The 19,503-nt window shown below is 38.7% G+C and overlaps 1 protein-coding gene and 1 long non-coding RNA gene across 2 annotated transcripts; both read left to right on the forward strand.

The window, feature by feature from the left end:
• The first annotated feature begins 3,589 nt into the window (after positions 1-3,589).
• LOC135475085 (uncharacterized) lies at positions 3,590-5,356 on the forward strand. Its single transcript, XR_010445022.1, has 4 exons — positions 3,590-3,645; positions 4,169-4,282; positions 4,679-4,732; positions 5,228-5,356. It is a non-coding gene; the product is annotated as an uncharacterized LOC135475085 (long non-coding RNA).
• Positions 5,357-7,350: 1,994 nt separating this feature from the next.
• LOC135475767 (multiple epidermal growth factor-like domains protein 6) lies at positions 7,351-13,446 on the forward strand. The gene is made up of 6 exons (XM_064755706.1): positions 7,351-7,462; positions 7,869-7,931; positions 8,549-8,677; positions 8,860-8,961; positions 10,299-10,425; positions 12,753-13,446. The coding sequence occupies exons 1-6, from the start codon at positions 7,351-7,353 to the stop codon at positions 12,754-12,756; spliced, it is 537 nt and encodes a 178-aa protein (XP_064611776.1). The 3' UTR covers positions 12,757-13,446.
• The last annotated feature ends 6,057 nt before the right edge of the window (positions 13,447-19,503 follow it).

Below are 19,503 nucleotides of genomic sequence, written 5' to 3' on the forward strand. Positions count from 1 at the left end.
TTTCAGCGAAGTGTTTGAAATTAGGCAACAAAGGTGTGGACTCGTCGACTTGTGCCTCAGAAGGGGGAGAGTTTGGGTGTGCCCATTGTGTGAGTGTGGAGGAGACTTGCCCTGTCATGTGTGACTCTGTGACGGTAAGGTTAAAGGATTTGACGTCATATATGACTTTTACATTTGTTGACATGCCAACTTATGCTAGCTTAAGTCATATACGTTCAAGCCAACGTCTTCTGCCAAGCCATCAACAGTAACAAGTACGTTTATTTCCCTTTATAATATTATGGGTAACTTTATGGAAACGGTAAACTTTTTTATTTATCGATTTATTTTTCAGTCCCATGTGATGGTTTAACATGTTTGAATGAAGGAAAACTAAACACCATGAAATGTTTGTGTACCTGTCCGAAAAACTTCAAAGGGGACAGGTGTGAAACAAGTAAGTGTCAAGGGTCGGTAACTTGCACAGGTGTACCCAGTGAAACAAACATTGTTTAAGTATTTAAACATATGCGCACAACTTAAGCATGAACGAATGGCTGCCTGTTGACTATTTTCATGGTATTTGTGCAGACTGGGTTTGCGAACACAAGCCTATTTCCTCTCCACTGTCTGTGACACAAGTAAAGGTGTTAGGAGATTCACATGCCTGCCATTAACGCAGTGTCAGGAAAGATTGCAGTGAGATTTTAAGCTGATGTAAAAATAGCATGGCCCATGCGGCTTTTCTTTAACTATTGTCTCTTCTACCGTCCCTGAAGTTCTCTAAAAAATCGTTAAACAATACTTCAAAACAATACTTTTACATCACTTTGTAGCAAGACGTCTTAAGGTGCAAAACTAGTTACTATCTGGCTCTAACCTGAATTCACTCCGTGTATTCCCTACAGTTACTGAAGACTGTCTTGAAAATCAAGTTAGTTCATATTAGTCCATTTATACCTGTAACTTTACTGATAATATGGATTAACCTCATTAAAGAAACTTAAAAAATGTTTGTTTATGTTTTTCAGATATTTGTGGAGACAAGGTGTGTCAAAATGGCGGCGTGTTGAAAGTGGATGGGTCTTGTCAGTGTAAATGTTCAGCTCTCCATCAAGGGGAATTTTGTGAAACACGTGAGTTCATTTCACTTTTTACACAAAGTGGAGTACAACAACCTTCATCGTCTATGGGGGATTTTATGCCTGGAAACTAGCGATTATTTGAAACACATGGGTAATTTGACCTTCCATTGTATACAATATCATTATGGAAGAGAGCGGTACCATCAATGGAGTGGGGGGGGGGAGGGGGGCTTGGGAGTAAATGTGTTAGATAAAATCTGTGTACATGGTTAGTACTATCTTATGCCCGATTTCTCTGACGTTAGGTTTAGCAAAAATTTTGTTAGGCCAAGGATGACCCCAAACCAACGTCAGAACGCTCTCCATTTAAAAACCTGCTGCATTTGGCGTGGCAGTTTGTCACTGGATTTGAGACAAGAGTTACTCATCAAATTCGTCTGTGCGGCCTGAAATTTGTAGACACTTGTGTTCCTTAACTTTTCATCTGTTAATTTATCGCAAGTATGGATCGGTTATTTCTTAGGCAGCGTGGACTGAGATTCCTTGGGGATGTTTAGAACAAATGCCTTTACTAATAGCATTTACATGTTTGTCAAGCGCAGGTAACTGCATCAAGTTTTTAAATGGAGGGCTCGCTGACGTTGGTTTGGGGCCATCCTTGGCCCAAAATTTTTTTCCCAAACCTATGTCAGAGCAATCTCGGACTAGTTTAGAAAGAACCATTCCATATGTTAGAAGGAGGTAGAGTGCTTACTCTCAGGAGAATGAACTGTGGGGCATTGTGCACCTATGTGGTAAAATAAATAAACAATTTCAATTAGGGATTAACAAAGAATGAGTTGTAATCATATAGTTTTGGGTTTTCGTTTTTAAAATATTTTTTTCTCCTCAGTCGTGTGTCCGGAGAAAGACGCATCCAAATGTAGGAGCAAGACCTATAATGACTGCCACCTGGACAAAAACTTGTGGGAAATGTGTCCTATACTGTGTGGAGTTTGTGAACCTCGTAAGAACTCACCTATTTACCCATCAGGTTTATGTTAACGCTATAACAAATGTAAGGTGGCCAGTAACACAATGTTTGTACAGTTTGTTTAGTCTCCGAGTATTAAAAATATTCCCGACATTGTCTGAAACTAAGTAGAGATCTTAATTATAGAGCCCCACTTGGCAGAACCGTTTGAGATATTGGATCTAAAGTAACTATATCAGGTTGCAAAGAATTACTATAAAAATAGATGGCCGTGGGTTTCCTCCCGACTCTGCCCGGTTTTCTCCCAACACAATTCTGGCCTCCGTCGTGTAAGTGAAATATTCTTGAGTATGGCATAAAACACAAATCAAATGAATAATAAATTTATATAAAAGCAGTTATTACTTTCATTTTTCAGCGAAATTCAAGTCAGATTTCGGATGTACTTACACTGGAGAAAGACCCTTACCATGTGAGTTGCTTAGAGGTCATGACAACCACAGAAGAAACTCTAGTGTTGGTCATATAGACCATATTAAGCGTTTGTCACCAATGATATCAGAATTTTCTTTAACACTTGTACTAAATTTTTGTAGAGCGTATCTTTGATATGCTCTGGACACATTGTAACATTCATTGATACGTTCATTCACCTGAATAAAGAGAGCGAGAAGTCTGTGATATATTTTAATCGAATAGTGAATAGAAAGGCATTGTACATTGAATATCTTTTCAACTTTTTGTATTCTCTTCAAAATTTCAGCGAAGTGTTTGAAAATGGGCAACAAAGGTGTGGACTCGTCGACTTGTGCCTCAGAGGGAGGAGAGTTTGGGTGTGCCGATTGTGTGAGTGTGGGGAAGACTTGCCCTGTCATGTGTGGACTCTGTGACGGTAAGGTTATAGGATTTTGGTCACATGTGACCTTTACACTTAATGCTGACAACCACAAGCCATGTACATGTATGTTCAAACCAATATCTTTGGCTAAAGCTTCCAAGCAGTAACAAAACGTTTATTTCCTTTCATAATTCTCAAGATATTTGTTTGATAAGTAACTGTCATTTATCGATTTATTTTTCAGCCCCATGTGATGGTCTGAGATGTTTGAATGAAGGAAAACTGAACACCATAAAATGTTTGTGTACCTGTCTGAAAAACTTCAAAGGGGACAGGTGTGAAACAAGTAAGTGTCAAGGGTCGGTAACTTAAAGTTGATTTGTTAAGTGATATAAACAGTATTTCAGTTTCCAGGTGATAAAAGGAAGTAAAATTACTTTAATGACCATTGAATGCAAATATGAAATAGGCAATATCTTAATACCGCAGATATATAAAATTAATAAGAGCATAAGCCGCATAAAATGCAGTAGTGTTACATCTATTTTTTTTTTTATTGCATGAAGGGACTTTTTGTCATTGGTAAGAGTTGGTGGGATAACATGTGTTGATAACACCAACTTTCTCTGTATAAAGCTGGTTTGTTTGTTTTGGACTTATTTCAGATATTTGTGGAGACAAGGTGTGTCAAAATGGTGGCGTGTTAAAAGTGGATGGGTCTTGTCAGTGTAAATGTTCAGCTCTTCATCAAGGAGAATTCTGTGAAACACGTGGGTATTATATTATATTTTTAACCATTCATCCTCTTTGAGTAAAAAGTAGAATAAAAAATGCTGTTCCTCGACCTATTGGTACTATGGCGCAACACATAGACCCAGGGGCCTCTCATCAATGCGATTGCTGTGAGTTAAAGTCCTAGGGCTGCTTTCATGAAGCTTACTTAGTGTTAAGTTGTCCTTAGCTAAGTACACTTTATATCTCTATAGCACACGTTGTCATGGTAATTAAGGTCAAACTTAGCTAAAGTGAGCTTCATGAAACCGGCTCCAGGTCACTTTGGCTTCCCCTCCCGTCGTACGTGGCAATGTCTATCATAAACCTGCCGATGCTCGGAGGTTTTCTCTCACCATAAGGCCAGCCGCTGTCGTAGGATTAAAATATTCTTGACTACGGTGTAAAACTCCAATCACATATATATGTCTGTAGTTGGGGGGAATGGCACATAATTGGCTGAAGGAGTATCATAAAATTGTTTGATTTCTCTAACTCTCAGCATTTGTCTTCTCTCCTCAGTTGTCTGTCCTCCGAAAGACAAGTTTAAATGCAGCACCAAGACAAGTGAAGATTGCCAGCTGGAACCGAGACTGTGGGAAACGTGTCCCATACTGTGTGGTGTTTGTGAAGCATGTATGTCCATGTCAGACTAGTAGAGTTGCAGTTTTTTAAATGTTGACAAGATTTTAAAACTTTAGTTGAACGGTACGGTGATCCTGAAAACATTACGTTATATCGTGATTGATCTGCAACTTTAGAAGTAATGCGTCGCGGGATACAGCTGGTATGCTCAACTGATATATTCGTTTTCTAACGCTGTTGTTTTGAGAAATTTAGATGGATCCTACTATAAAGGGATGTACAAATGTTGCCTGTTGATTGTACTTTTATCTGTAGACATAAGTTTGTGTGATCAATAGCTACCTTGGTATTTATATGCCTTATTGTCATGGTGTCACCATAACTGAGCTCAAATCCGGAATGTTGCTAACTGAACTAAATTCAACTACCCCTTTTGTCTGTTTTCAGCTGTTTTTGTCTCCGAATTCGGTTGTACTTTCGTCGGAGAGAGACCAGGATCATGTAAGTTTGTGCTAATAAAACATTGTGTGTCCTTTATTTGCCTCTAAAAATGAAACTTTATGCAAAATTGGAGCACAAATACAATATATCCATGAATTGCCTTGGTCCTGATGGATAGCTAACAAACATTGAGGGCAGGATATATATCCACAACTTACATAAAGTCATAAAAAGCATTTATTTAGATGAGTATTTTATGTCGTTATAGCTTTTCAGATTTCACTGATGTTTACGTCAGCTAGTATCTTCATTCGATATCCACATTCTGACCAAATGCAGTATCAGATACCATGAAGAAAAACCTCTGTAACAATATTATTACTGAAGTGGAAAACAGTATAAAAGAGCATTTTTTCGTATTTAATTAGTAGACCTTTACACTTCTCATAGTCTTTCCGAGAGCAATAAACGGATACCTTAAATGGTGGCAGTTAAAAATATTATACTTTTTGGTAACATGTTTAACCTATTCTAATTTAATGAATAAAATTTTAGCACAGTGTTTGAAGATGGGCAACAAAGGTTTGGACTCGTCGACTTGTTCCACAGAGGGGGGAGAGTCGGGGTGTGCCGATTGTGTGAGTGTGGGGAAGACTTGCCCTGTCATGTGTGGACTCTGTGATGGTAAGGTTATAAGATTTTGGCCTTATTTCTGACATTGGCGCACTAATCTTACGCTCATTACATGTGAGAATTGTGGCCGGCTCCATTGTTATACATCCATTACATCGGATGTTCATGTTTGCCATCTGGTGTGACGTAGATGCGCTGCATCAGCGTGTCTAGGTCAAGTCTGCGCCGTGTAAACCTGAGATGCTTTTCGAACCAAGAGAGGCATTATTAATTAATCTATACACAATTTCGAGCAAAGCAGTATATTGTGTGTTTTGTTCATGAAAGTTCAGCACATTTGTGGAGTAACCGATCTCGTGCAGGTTTGATGCTAAGGAATATGTATCACTGACTCAAATGTATACATTAACACCTCTATCCGAAATTATTCTTCCTGGATTTGAAACAGGAAAACTTGTTGATTATATGTGTGATTGCATAGACATAGATATATTTAGCGGTACTGTCCTTCTTTGGAAGTTCTTTGTGACATGTCCAACACATTCACTTTCAAAGACGGTTATTTCTGAGATTTGTTTCTCACTCAGTATTTAAGTTTAGGTCAGTTACCATATGTTCCACTGAAGGTGATATTCCAGCTAAACTCACTGTATCCTAACAGGTAATCTTTCAAACAGCGTATCCCAGGTAATATTTAGTTTGTACGCCTTTCCTTTGAAACTGATCAATTTAAAATCGTGTTATTCTTCAACCGTTTGAATTAAAGCTGGGGTAATTGTTTTGTGTACATGATTTGTTTTATGACATTAATTAACTTCCAGCCCCATGTGATGGCATGAGATGTGTAAATGGAGGGAAATTGAACACTTTCAAATGCAAGTGTACCTGTCCAGCAAACTTCAAAGGGGACAGGTGTGAGACAGGTAAGGGTATACGGTTATTGGCTTGTGTTTGGAAATAAAAAAAGCCAGTTTAAACCAAGAGCTATACGGATGGCAACATTGAGCAACAACATCAGTGGGTTAGACTGAATGTTGCTAATCCTTAAACTTGTTCATTTAGCCTACACAGAAGATCTGTTCGTGACTGCCATAGCAAAGCGACGAACGGATCGGATGGCAACTAAGAGCAACAACGTCAGCGAGTTAGACTGAATGTTGTGTATGCTTTGTCTGATGGTACTAGACAGGTGACAGCACTGCAGTGTAAAATACGATGTGCAGATGTACACACAGTATGTATAATAAGTATGGGTACACAATTAGTTGAATGTGTTTTACTTATTTCACGTGTATGACCTTATTTACATTTGTAATAAACTTGTTTACATTTGTAATAAACATGTTTACATGTGTAATAAACATGTGTAATAAACATGTGTAATAAACATGTTTACATGTGTAATAAACATGTTTACATATGTAATAAACATGTTTACATGTGTAATAAACTTGTTTACATGTGTAAAACTTGTTCACATGTAGGAGAAGGAAGTGACATTTGGATGGTAAGCTTGACAAGATGAGAGTATACTGCGCATGAGAGTATATATGATAAAAAAAAGCATGTGAGGAAATTACGGATATATAGTTGATGTAAGACAAGTTACCAGTCAAAAACATAATTTATCACGCAGAAATCTGCCCTTTCCCCAAAAGTAGTACCGGTACATGCTGTGTATCTGCGCGACGAATGCTCAGGAAAACTTTTTTTTTTTTTTTGTCTTTTCAGACATTTGTGGAGACAAGGTGTGCCAAAATGGCGGAGTGTTAAAAGTGGATGGGTCTTGTCAGTGTAAATGTTCAGCTCTCCATCAAGGGAAATTTTGTTGAAACGCGTGAGTGTTATGTGCTATAATTGGTGTGAATTATGATATGTACATCCCATGAACATTTCAAATGTTTGAGGAAAACGTGTCTTTTTATGGTTTGAGTCACATCGAAGGTGGTTTTGTTTCATTGCATCAAGAGGTCGCGATATACTAATACCCACATTGTTGATCGATGGAATATTTTCTGATAACCCATATAATTTGCACTCCAGTAATGTGTCCAGACAAAGACAAGTTCAAATGTCGCTCCAAAACCTCGGATGATTGTCAGCTAGAATCCAGACTCTGGGAGAGTTGCCCGATCTTGTGTGGAGTTTGCGAACCTTGTAAGTATTATCATATTATCTTGATCCACCAAGGTTGGAGAATGGTAACAATGGATTACTAGTAATTTATTTATTTGATTGGTGGTTTACGCCGTACTCAAGAATATTTCACTTATATGACGGCAGTCAGCATTTTGGTGGCAGAAAACCAGGTAGAGCCCGGGGGAAACCCACGACCCTCCGCAGGTTGCTGCAAAACCATCCCATGTAAAATGAATGATTCATTCGAAATCTCCCGCCTAGATTATCTTTACTAATTTATTTTTTAGGGTTTAAGCACGACTTACTAATACGACTGGGTGCAGGGTTATAAGTGAAGTATACAATGATGACGATGTTCAACTTTAACTGTCAGAAATATGATAGCACATTCAAGGTCATTACTTTGGACATTGTTTGCTTTCAGCCCCACCTCCAAGTTTTGTTTCTGAGTTCGGATGCACCTACGTCGGAAAGAGGCCAACGTCAGGTACATTGAATTTGCCCTCATTTATACACTTTTATTTACATTTCATATATTTGAATCCCTTCATGTGGTTTAAACTCCATTCCCCTGGATTTCTTGATCCAATCAGGCGTTTGCAAACAAGAGTTACACAGGTCGCATCATTTAGTTAGACAATTCAGCGAAACCAATCGTTGCAGGACGAACAGATAGGTGTATCTGTGCCCACAATATCGTGTGGACATCGGAACGACATGTAGCCAAATTTGATAAATTTTCAAGCGGTTTTATTTAAACAATAGGTGTGATTAAAGTTTTACATGTTGCGAATATCTAAACCAAAATACTGACGTGAAAACTGTATGATTGAATTCTTTTTGTTCCCCGGTGGGTTATTTAAAATGAGCTGAAGTTGTTTAACATGAAAACATTCGAATTATCTCCCCTTCACATCATAAAGCCCTTGTGAATGTGTGAAAGTTTCTTTCATATCACTGATTTGCATATGACATACAACATGGTTTTGTCTTTCTTTGCGTGGAAATGTGCATTACATGTTTCAGAGAATGATTATCCATCATACTTTCCCTATTCTAACCTATTCTAAGAGTTGAGCATTTCTTTTGTACGGAATTTTGCAGCAAAATGTCGGAAGATGGGCAACAGAGGTTTGGATTCATCCATTTGCGCCTCAGAGGGGGGCAAGTCTGGTTGTGCCGAATGTGTGACCATCGGGGAGACGTGTCCTGTCATGTGTGGACTCTGTGACGGTAAGAGGAACGTTTTTTCTGCTCAACGTTTTAGTTCGACAAGTATGAGTCATGCAACGTTGTAAAATCTTGTTTTGTGGTTTATGATATTAATGTTAAAAATATTATGTGCTGATGGAATATGATTTTTAATTGAATTGTTATAAGCTTTGGTTATTCTACTGTTTTTTCGTGTCTCACAGCACCGTGCAGGGGTAAGAGGTGCCTCAATGGGGGGAGTCTGAACCCCTCAGCCTGTGTATGCCAGTGTCCGAGTCATTACCAAGGCGATATCTGCCAGGACTGTGAGTTTAACTCTTTATTCTTTGTTAATGTTTTGCTAGAGACTGCTTCATCTACTGAAGAGTGTAAGGTTTGTCACGACATGCGCCTGGCGTAACTTCCGTGACACCATATAGTATGGAAGATACGTCACCATGGTAATTGCTCTTCACGTAGTGTTGTGACAGCTTTGTAAAACAGGTCCCTGTAATAAGAAAGCCAACCCTGTACATTAGTTGAACCAGTCCGCTGCTGGAAAGCCATGACTCATCCAGTTATACTGGGAAAATAACTCTGCCTAGTGGCTGAACAATACCCTGTTTGAAAACCAAAGCTGCTCCAGCCAGGCTGAGAAACCACTGTGACCAACAGCTGAACTAATACCGTACTGGAAAGCTATGACTCATCCAGCTAACCTGGGAAAGACACAATAACCAGTAGATAAACAGTATCCTGCTGGAAAGCTATGACTCATTCAGGTAGCCTGGGAAAGACACTACAGCCAGTAGATAAACAATACCCCGCTGGAAAGCTATGACTCATCCAGCTATCCTGGGAAAGACACTATAGCCAGTAGATAAACAATACCCTGCTGGAAAGCTATGACTCATCCAGCTAGCCTGGGAAAGACACTATAGCCAGTAGATAAACAATACCCTGCTGGAAAGCTATGACTCATCCAGCTATCTTGGGAAAGACACTATAGCCAGTAGATAAACAATACCCTGCTGGAAAGCTATGACTCATCCAGCTAGCCTGGGAAAGACACTATAGCCAGTAGATAAACAATACCCTGCTGGAAAGCTATGACTCATCCTGGTAGCCTGGGAAAGACACAATAACCAGTAGATAAACAATACCCTGCTGGAAAGGTATGACTCATCCAGGTAGCCTGGGAAAGACACTATAGCCAGTAGATAAACAATACCCTGCTGGAAAGGTATGACCCCTTCAGCCACATTCTACAACGCCACCAATGACCCAGCAAGCCAGAGCTAGAAGCGAAATTCTGGGAGGTCGAGGACTGTTTCTTTTCTCAGTTGGGCTCAGTTGGGCTTTTCACAGAGGGCTTAATTTTATGAAGTGAGATTGATCGAATAAATACACTTTTATTAATTTTATAAACAGTATCTAAAAAATGTTGTTTTATCACTTTATGATAAATCATTTCAATCAGTTAAAAAACCTCATTGTCAAAACTGTATTGTAAGGGGCGACCAAAATTGAAGTCTCTAGAAACACCAATGCTGGTTGACCGCGGAATCAAGGAATTGTTTGTATTTTCGGCTATGTGACTTGCTTGATACCTGTGTCACATTTACTCATACATACTCATGACTAAATGCAGTTGTCTTTTCAGTATCATGCCCAAAGAAAGATTTCTGGAAGTGTGGTAAGGAGCCATACCTAGAATCTAGGTGTGGCTCAGACCCCAAAACGGTCTCAAAGTGTCCTTACCTGTGTGGCCTATGTCCAGTGAGAACCAGGTGAGAAGGTCATGGAAGATTCGCTGACTTAAATCTGTAAAAGACTTCACATTTTATCAACCAGCATAATGCCCACCGTCCAAAACGTTTCTCAGAATTTATATCATACCGGCCGTGTCGTGATACTTCTGGTGTATGTGGAACTATTTATTCCTAAGTGCAATGTTACCCTCTATGCTTCCAAGCGCCAGTTTTGTAAGGTTTATGCACTATGGTCTGAAAAGTGACGTTAGCATCAGCTAATGCATTGTAAACAAATTTGTATTTGACCTAAACAAAAATGGTCTCCACAGAGGCAGATAAAAGTTCGAAAATATTATAAATGTTTTTGGTGCTGAGACATTTTTACTGTAGGATATCATCCTACCTTCCACACAAACCTCAAGACGCCTTATGAACATCAATATAACGTTTAGAATGAGAGAAAATGAGTAACCTAGTTATGGACTTGAAAATGTCTGAAAATATAGTAGTTCAATAAAGTCATAATCTCAGCGAGGAAGCGCCTTTGAGCAGCGGGTTCCTGGTTTCCATGTATCAGCCTCATACGACAGAGGTATGCCTGTTTGAGATCACTTGTTAATGTCCGATATTCCTTCATTTCCTCTTGAGACCCATGTAAAACCCATATCCAGCGATGTTTGTTTTGCATGTGGTGTTTTTTGCCCTTCTGGGCATTTGATCGATGGGTGATAATTGTTACAAATTTGGAGTTTTTCAGTTCCTTTTCAGGTAAAATAATGATTATTATCAGGTTATAAAGTTTTTCCCGTACCTGGGTTCGACCCCTGACATGCAGTGGATTTGAGTTTATACGACTTTTGTTTGTTAATTTGTGGGTGGAAAATGTGGCCAGTGTTTTCATATTTCAGTAACACAGAAAATGACCGGTGAAATGACGCTATAGTCATAAATTTGGTCTTTTTGCATTTCAATATGGGACGTACCACTGATGGTTCATGATAGTGATAGTCTTTTTTATATGTTTTTTACGTTGTGTAAAAAGATTATAATTATGATTATACAACTGTCATTTCTCAGTCTTTTGTGAAAAGCAAATGACTGATGATCATTATGATCAATATACCGATAATGATGCTTATATACTCCATCGTACGTGGGAAAGTCTGCCAGTAATATGCGTATGGTCGTGTGTTTCCCCCGAGCTCTTCCCAGTTTCCTCCAACGATAATGCTTGCCACCGTCGTATAAGTGAAATATTCTTGAGCATGGCGTAAAACACCTATGAAATAAATAAATAAGTAAATATATACTGCATATCTGGCCGCTGCCGTATAAGTGAAATATTCACCTATACGGCGTAAAACACCAGTCAAGTAAATAAATATAATACAAGTAGATGCGACATTTGCCACTCCCTTGACGGCTTATGACGATGCTGATTTTGATACTCTACACGAATCACTGAATTATTCTAACTAGCAATACTTCGCCCTGGCCAGTATCGATGCACATGTACCTCCATATAGTATAAGCCTAGAATGGATGCTGCTAGATCTGTCTTACTCAAGGGGAGTGTACGCTTTCAGTTCCTATTGCATAAACGCTGTTATTATGTTTGCAGATGTCAAAATGTTGCGCAAATACACAAGGCATTGCGTGTTCCATTTCAATATAGTCTGGAATTATGAAGCACATTGAAACGCAGCTGCAAAGCATTGTGAACGATTGTGTGAATGATAGCAGTATCGATTCCGAATTCATATAATGCGCCCTTTTACGTAAGCATAAATGTTGTAGGCAATGATTGAAATAGTGGAAAAGGAAAAGGAATTCCATAACACTTAGTAGGCGTGGAATATTGACGCAAACAATTTGCCGATTTGACGTAAAGCTGTGTGTAATCGTTCAGTCAGTACAGTTTGTGACTGACCGGTACATGCGGGCAGAGGTTTCAATTAGGAAATTGATATAAAGATAGAGCAATGGAAATGTGAACCTTCCATTCAACCATACGATGTGAACATAATTACTTTCATTATTTTCCTGCCCATGCCGCGAGTTCATGTCCACCTCGTGCTGGCTTAATTTCTCCCCCGTCGTACGTGAGAAGGTCTGTTGGCAGCTTGCGGATGGTCGTGGATTCCCCGGGCTCTTGCCGGTTTCCTCCTACCATAATTCTGACCATCGAAATACTCTTGAGTACGGTGTCAAAGAGGAGTAAAAACTTACCTTCCAGCTGAGAACTCATTTGTTATATCGCCTTCAAAACGTGAATTGTTCACCGCTTGAAGAGTTTCTAAATGTATACAGTAAAGGGTTTGAAAACTCAAGGTAATTTCTCTTTTTCTCTGATACTTTTGCAGATGACTCCTGAAAGAGGCCTTGTGACAGATCTGACGATACGAAATGTCTCCATATGATGGGATTCTTTGAAAACTTAGAAACGTTATCTAGATTTTGAATGTAAAGGAATACCGCCACCATCGACAGCTTCGGACACTCAAGCTTGACTTTTCTTAACGTCATGCAAAATTATTTCTTAGTTTGAACCCTTCTTGAGTACCACAAAGAAATTTGGGGGTTGTTTTTATTTTCATACCCTTTAACTGTGACAGCAGTAAGCAGATATGATTTTCAAATATCTTAAGAAACGTTATCTATCTGAATAAATTGAAGGCTATAGTAGTTGAGAATTTAGTGTACTAACGGATTAGAAGAATAGAGGAACCGTGCTTTCTTCATTTCTATAGAACGTTAAACAGTGAGGTTACTCCCAATTAAATAATCCGTTAAATATGACAGAAAGTCTGTTCTATGAGTGATGCAACAACGCATTCTGTTATTGCAGCAGATTATTTTGTTAAATATAATACAAATATTCTTTTAATCAAAATAAAGATTGAATTAGAGTAACAGGATGTTATATATGTTATAACATTATAATAAGAGAATATATTCTATAGCATCGCTCAAGACAACAGATTTTCTATTACCATTAACTTATTAGTTTTGGAGTGTATATCCTGTATATATCTGGTTATGGGAATAAATAAACAGGATCACTTGGTATGTGCACGCAAAGCCCGTCATCCTTAGCTGTTGTATTTCTCCTGCCACAAGGTACTGACCTCTTAAGACACTGGGGTGAATTGGTTATATCTGTCAGCTCCATGGGTGTGGTTGCTGAGATTTATGATAGCGTGGTAAACATTTTGCCCCTTACGCTGTACACACGTAGGTTTGTTTATATCCCATGTTCCCTGTAACTGCAGTTCATCAGAGTACGTGTACAGACCCCAAGCAAAAAACAGGAAGTAAGCCATATATCAAAGAAGTCCCGTTTCGCCGAATGAATTTGCCATTATTAGACTTTAAAGTTCATTTGTTTATTTTCTTTTTCTTTTAAGCTAAATGCAAGAGTAAAGGAGATTTGGGTTATAGCTTTTGTATGGTTGGTATTTGAGACCACCTCTTGCTACATCGTTTTGCATAATAATATCCTAAATGAGGATCTGACGTATGTCTAATAAATTTATTTGCGCCCAAATTTAACCTTTCATGCTGAAAAATGTGTTAACCAAGGATTTTAAACATATTTATATTTTGACATATTCCGAATCATTATCATAATTCAGATATAACGCATGTGGTTAGAAATAAACGGGTTATTAGGCATTGAATATACTGTGTTGTAGAAGGGTATGTAATATGCAAAAGCGATTATAACACCTAGAGATGGTCCCAAATACCCACCAAACAAGAATTCTTTTCAAACGCCCTTTTCTCTATTTCATTTCACGTATATAAGATACTGGTGAACTTTACAACGCGTTAAACACTCACGTGGGAATGCCATTTTCAATTAAATAGTGAAATGCAAATTATCGCTAAATAGCCTAATGTAAGACCACCTAAATTACCGTCGCCCATTATAAGTGCTCGAAAGCAGTTGGGTGGGGAATCTTGAATATACAATGGAACTAAGTGGTCCTCAACGACCGTTAGACTGCCCAGACGACCACACTATACGCTCAAAAAAATTAAACTGTTAGATTCAAGAGAAAGTATGCTGTCTGAGTGATGCTAGAACGTATTCTGTTATGACAATATTATGTCATATTCAACATAATAGATACCTTTAGTTCAACTACTAGAATAGTTTAACTATTCTAGTTGGAAGTTAGAAGTCACAAGCTCAACTTGTAACTAAAGGTCTCCAATATCCCGTTAGTGTAATAGAATGGTTATTTTGAGTAAATGGAATATTTGTGTTATGTTTAACAGAATAACCTACTTCAATGACAGAACACATTCTAGCATCACTCAGATAACAGTCGAATGTAACAGGTTATGTTTTTAGTCATCTTATAGTCACAAAGACCCCATAGGCAGTGAGAGTGGGTGAATCTACAAACTCCTTATCAAAGGCTGGGTTTGAACCTACACCTTGTGTGAGAGTTAATAGGCAAGCGTGTCTGTTAAAACCACTAGACCGCGGCGTTATTCCCCCCCCCCCCCCTCCACTCTCTCTCTCTCTGCTTAAACTATGTATACTGAATAAATTGTACAACAACATTTCTTCTATTTGATTTACGCCGAACTCAAGAATATTTCACTTATACGATGCCGGCCAGTATTATGGTGAGATGAAAACGAGCAGAGCCCCACGACCATCTGCAGGCTGCTGCACTTACGACTGGAGACGAAGCTAGCATGAGCTGTACTCGAACAGTGACTGCATTGGTGAGAGATTCCTGGGTCATTTTGCAGCGCTAGCGCGCTAACCACTATACGTATAGGCCCCAGAGGCCCAGAAACACATCGTGTTATGTTACATAGATGACCTGTTTGATATCACTACTAATGGAATGAATGACTAATTCATTAAGGCCGCTTTCAATAATGGTCACGACAATGTCTTCTTAATTGTAGGACATATAGTTCTACTGCTGCCTTACTGGGATGTGCTGTTGAAGACACCACGCACGACACCCCACCTAATAAGAGTTTACTGGTAAAAGGCCGATTAATATTTTGCCTAACGTTTTCCAGCCAAGAAAGTGCCAAGACTGTTTTATGGCCGGAAGTATGACTGGACTAAGGCTTGAGCCTTAGTTTCGAGATCAACGGTTTCTTCGGTAATCGCAACACCTGTGTTAATACGTTATTATACTACCGATATGAAGGCTTCGTTTGAATATCATGTGTATTCTAAATGTTTGATACTTGTAGTCAGAATGCATATGTCTTCTGGACATTGCCAGTGGTTTTCATCCAACGTCATAAATAAGTGAAATGAAGCTTTACCCTTACACTTGTTTTCTTTCTCCACTTAATCTAATGAAGAAAACTTTGATATAAAGGCTATTGAATTATAATGGTATACAAAAATGCTTGCCGCACAGGAAGTCGATCCAGTGTTTTCTCACGGGACAGGCAGATTTAATAAAAAAGTAACAAATTTGTGTTTTAAATGTAAATTTAACTGTTCACATGAAATTCACAACCTTTACCACCGGGGACCACAAAGAGTTTGTCTGTTAAAAACTCAATGCGGTCAAAGCCTTCTATTCTATATATTCCTAAAATAGACACCAGACATATCTCTCAGAGACCTACGTGGCTGAGGGGGTGAGCAGGGTGCAATGACCCTTACGCCTCTCACAAACGCAGTTGCTGTAAGTTCAAGTAAGCTCATGCTGGACTCATCTCTAGACGTACGTGGAAAGGTCTGAATCAACCTGCGGATGGACGTGGGGTTTCTCCGGTTTCCTTCCATCATCATGCACAATGCATCCGTCGTACAAGTAAAATATTTTTGAGTTCGGCGTAAAACATCAACCATGCTGCCCAGAATGGATGTAGCTATAATTTCAACAAAGTAATAATATTTGGTCTTGGATTTCCCTCCTGGGTACTGTTGTTTGTAAGATCATCGTATATAAGTACATGTAAACGCACCGTTGCATATTTATATATCCGTATATGCGGAAGAATTTCTTTTGGTTATGGTTATGGGGTGCGGCACAATGACACAGGAGCCTCTCACCAATGCGTTTGTTGTGTCCAGCTCAATCTGGTTTCCTTTCCAGTTGTACATGGGAAGGTCTTCCAGCAACCTGGGAATGGTCGTGAGTTTCCTTCGAACTCTTTCCAGTTCCCCCCCCCCCCCCCCCCCCCCACCATAATGCTCTCCGAGGGCGAATAAATGCGGCGTAAAACACCACTGAAATAAATACATTTTGGACATGATTTTTCGTGTGAAGTGTACAGGCAGACCAATTATATTACTAATACGTCTGTGGAGTAGTTTAAGCCCAATCAGCTCACAGGTTACGAAATATTTGAAATACAAAAATAAGAGGTACGCATGTACCGTTGTGCATGAGAGCCATATAGTATATTTTATAAAATATTATCTCAGCTTTTTTTTACAACATACACACATTCACCGAGTCAGTGGTCTTTATCTTCACCATTTCCATATAAGAAGATGCACCAGAAACTGGAGAAGGTTTTCAGTACTTATGTACTGGCAGAGGCTACCGAGAATTTCCGTTTAGCTTAGGTGGAAGAATGTTGGATTTAGGAATAGACGATCGGAGTTCAAGTCTTCGTGTAACCCATGGAGAAAATCCACCAAGTATTACACTTCAGTTACACTCGGTTCGATGAAGTCATAATGGCTATTTTGCTATAATCGCACCAATCATGGCCATCGATACATACGAGGAAATGTCACAGGAAAAAAGATCATCGCTCATTTGTCATAGCCCTCCGTTAGCACAGCGGCACGTGCGTATTGAACAGTGTGTAAGATATTTCATCATGCTATGCCACGATAAATTATGACGTCATGGAATCTGTGAATGAACGTATTCACTGTGAAACAATAGTGACATTGTTTTGGCGTGTATCAAAGCCGGAGGAGATAGGGGCACAAGGAAATATTTGTAACAGCTACCCATGGTAATAAACTGATTCACAGGAAAATGAGTAAAGCTCCCGAACTTGAGCGTGAAACTAATCCATCTTTTAAACACGAACAGAATCACGTTTCATGGCAATTTATATTCACAAAGCTGACATCCTTAATATGAAAAGAAAATCACTAAGATCTCTAGAAACTGTAAATATCAACATGATACTTATAAAGAGATATTCTTGATTGGATTTTTTTTAATAGAATGATTTTGTACCCTATATAACGGTCTACCAAACTCTTTCCTGAAAAGTATTTCACCGAAGGGTATACAAGGTTGATTTAGTGAAGAGAAAACAAACGAGACAAAATAAAATCTTTTTCTTGTATACCCACTAATGTTTTCACTGATTTTTGTTAGTATATACAAAAAAAATCCACATCAAACACGGGATTATATGCAGCGAAAAAGAAGATATCCCTCCATCCCAAAATTATAAACGTAGCCTATGTAAGTACACACTTATTGGAAACCATTTGCTGTGAACTTAAGTTGATACTTAAGGTTGGCTTATTCTAGTACAATCCCAAGTCAACACGTATCAGCCCAGAAGATAGTGTTCAGTTCATTGGACACTTTCAGATCACTGAGTCACATGTCAGGCAGTTCAATATTTCACATTCCATGGCATCAATTTCACAGTTGTATTATGAAAGCCTTTGTCATATTTGGGGCTTAGTTATAGAGGTTTGGTCGACGTCATTCAATCGCCAGTGTTATTATATTAAACAGGGTGGATCCGGATTAGAGGATCTGGCCGCTTCAGAAAGAACGCTTGCACCCTCTGTAAGATAGGTGGGTGAAACACAACACCACACCTGTCACGCCTTTACTTCAACACTGTGCAGTCTCCACCCGTACTGCGTCACTATATAAATACCAGGTCGTTTTTGGAACGTAACCAACAATTATATACGAAGGAGACATTTTAAAATTGTAAACAAAAGATAAAGGGTGTTTCAAACTGCAAGTCGCCCATGCACCTGCGTGAAATTGTCAACTTAATAAACCCGTTATTTCGCATAAGCTTCTAGCGATTCTTTTGGCTGGATGCACATGTATTGTGTAGAAAACGGCGTTATTTACTGTCAAAGTTCGCCGATGAAATTATGATCTAATAAATCATTTTTGCACCAATTCTTCAGAGCGTCGAATCGATGGACTTCTCTCTGCATATATCGTCAGCACTTTACATCGATTGTGTACAGATATATCATATACCTTCCGACTTTCAACCCAATTTTAAAACGGCCAATATAGAGAAAGCGACAACACAGTCTGACAATATCATGTCGCTGATTCAACAAAATGTAACGTATTGTATATAACGCAACAGATAGAGTAAGGACAAGCAATGAACATACAGATGTGTATTTAGTGCGTCCAGCCCATATATCTGCTATATCTACACCACAGGCTTCTCTATTCACTATATCTGACATCAGGGAACATTTCACACATGTGGAATCTGACAATTTCCAATCAATTTAAACACAGCCCATATCGCTTCAATGCTTACACATTTATTATTATTATAATTATTATAATTATTATAATTATTATTATTATTATTAGAGATTTCCTAACATGTGTGCTAGCACGACTAGCATGAAAATACTGGGAAACAGGACGTACTATTCTAAAATAGGCGTTCGTACGTTACGATTTGTCAAATTCTAGAGATTGCACAAAATAACGTTTCCTTTTATGTTTTCGTCCGACTAATCGAATTCGACGAGTCGATACGTCATACTGCACCGCGTAAACGCGACAGGGGTCATTAGCGGCCATAGTAGAGTCTTAATGAAATGAGGCTTTATAAAAATCATACTATTGGTGTATAGATTACTAACATTAGTCACGTGATTGGTATAATGTGGGTTACATTTTTTCAGGGTTTCCTTCCTTCTGAACGTAAAGGCATACAAAAGTTGATGTTTACACCAAAATTACAGAACATTTCATTAATTGTTCGAAGTACCCGAAATGAATCTTAAATATTGGTTAAATGCCAGGTAAGCAAGCAGGCAAACAAATAGACAGAGAGACAGACAAACAAACAAACTGCTGGATATGCTGACCCTGCTGGTTGAATGATTTAATAACAGGATAAATTAGGGAGCGGCTCGGC

Source organism: Liolophura sinensis, chromosome 9, assembly GCF_032854445.1.
Source record: "Liolophura sinensis isolate JHLJ2023 chromosome 9, CUHK_Ljap_v2, whole genome shotgun sequence".
Taxonomy (NCBI): Eukaryota; Metazoa; Mollusca; class Polyplacophora; order Chitonida; family Chitonidae; genus Liolophura; species Liolophura sinensis.

Coding starts and splice junctions, on each gene's coding strand:
- LOC135475767 (XM_064755706.1), top strand. CDS start 7,351: ATGTGTCCAGACAAAGACAAGTTCAAATGTCGCTCCAAAACCTCGGAT. Junction 7,463..7,868: donor GTGTGGAGTTTGCGAACCTT/GTAAGTATTATC, acceptor GTTTGCTTTCAG/CCCCACCTCCAAGTTTTGTT. Junction 8,962..10,298: donor AGGCGATATCTGCCAGGACT/GTGAGTTTAACT, acceptor TTGTCTTTTCAG/TATCATGCCCAAAGAAAGAT.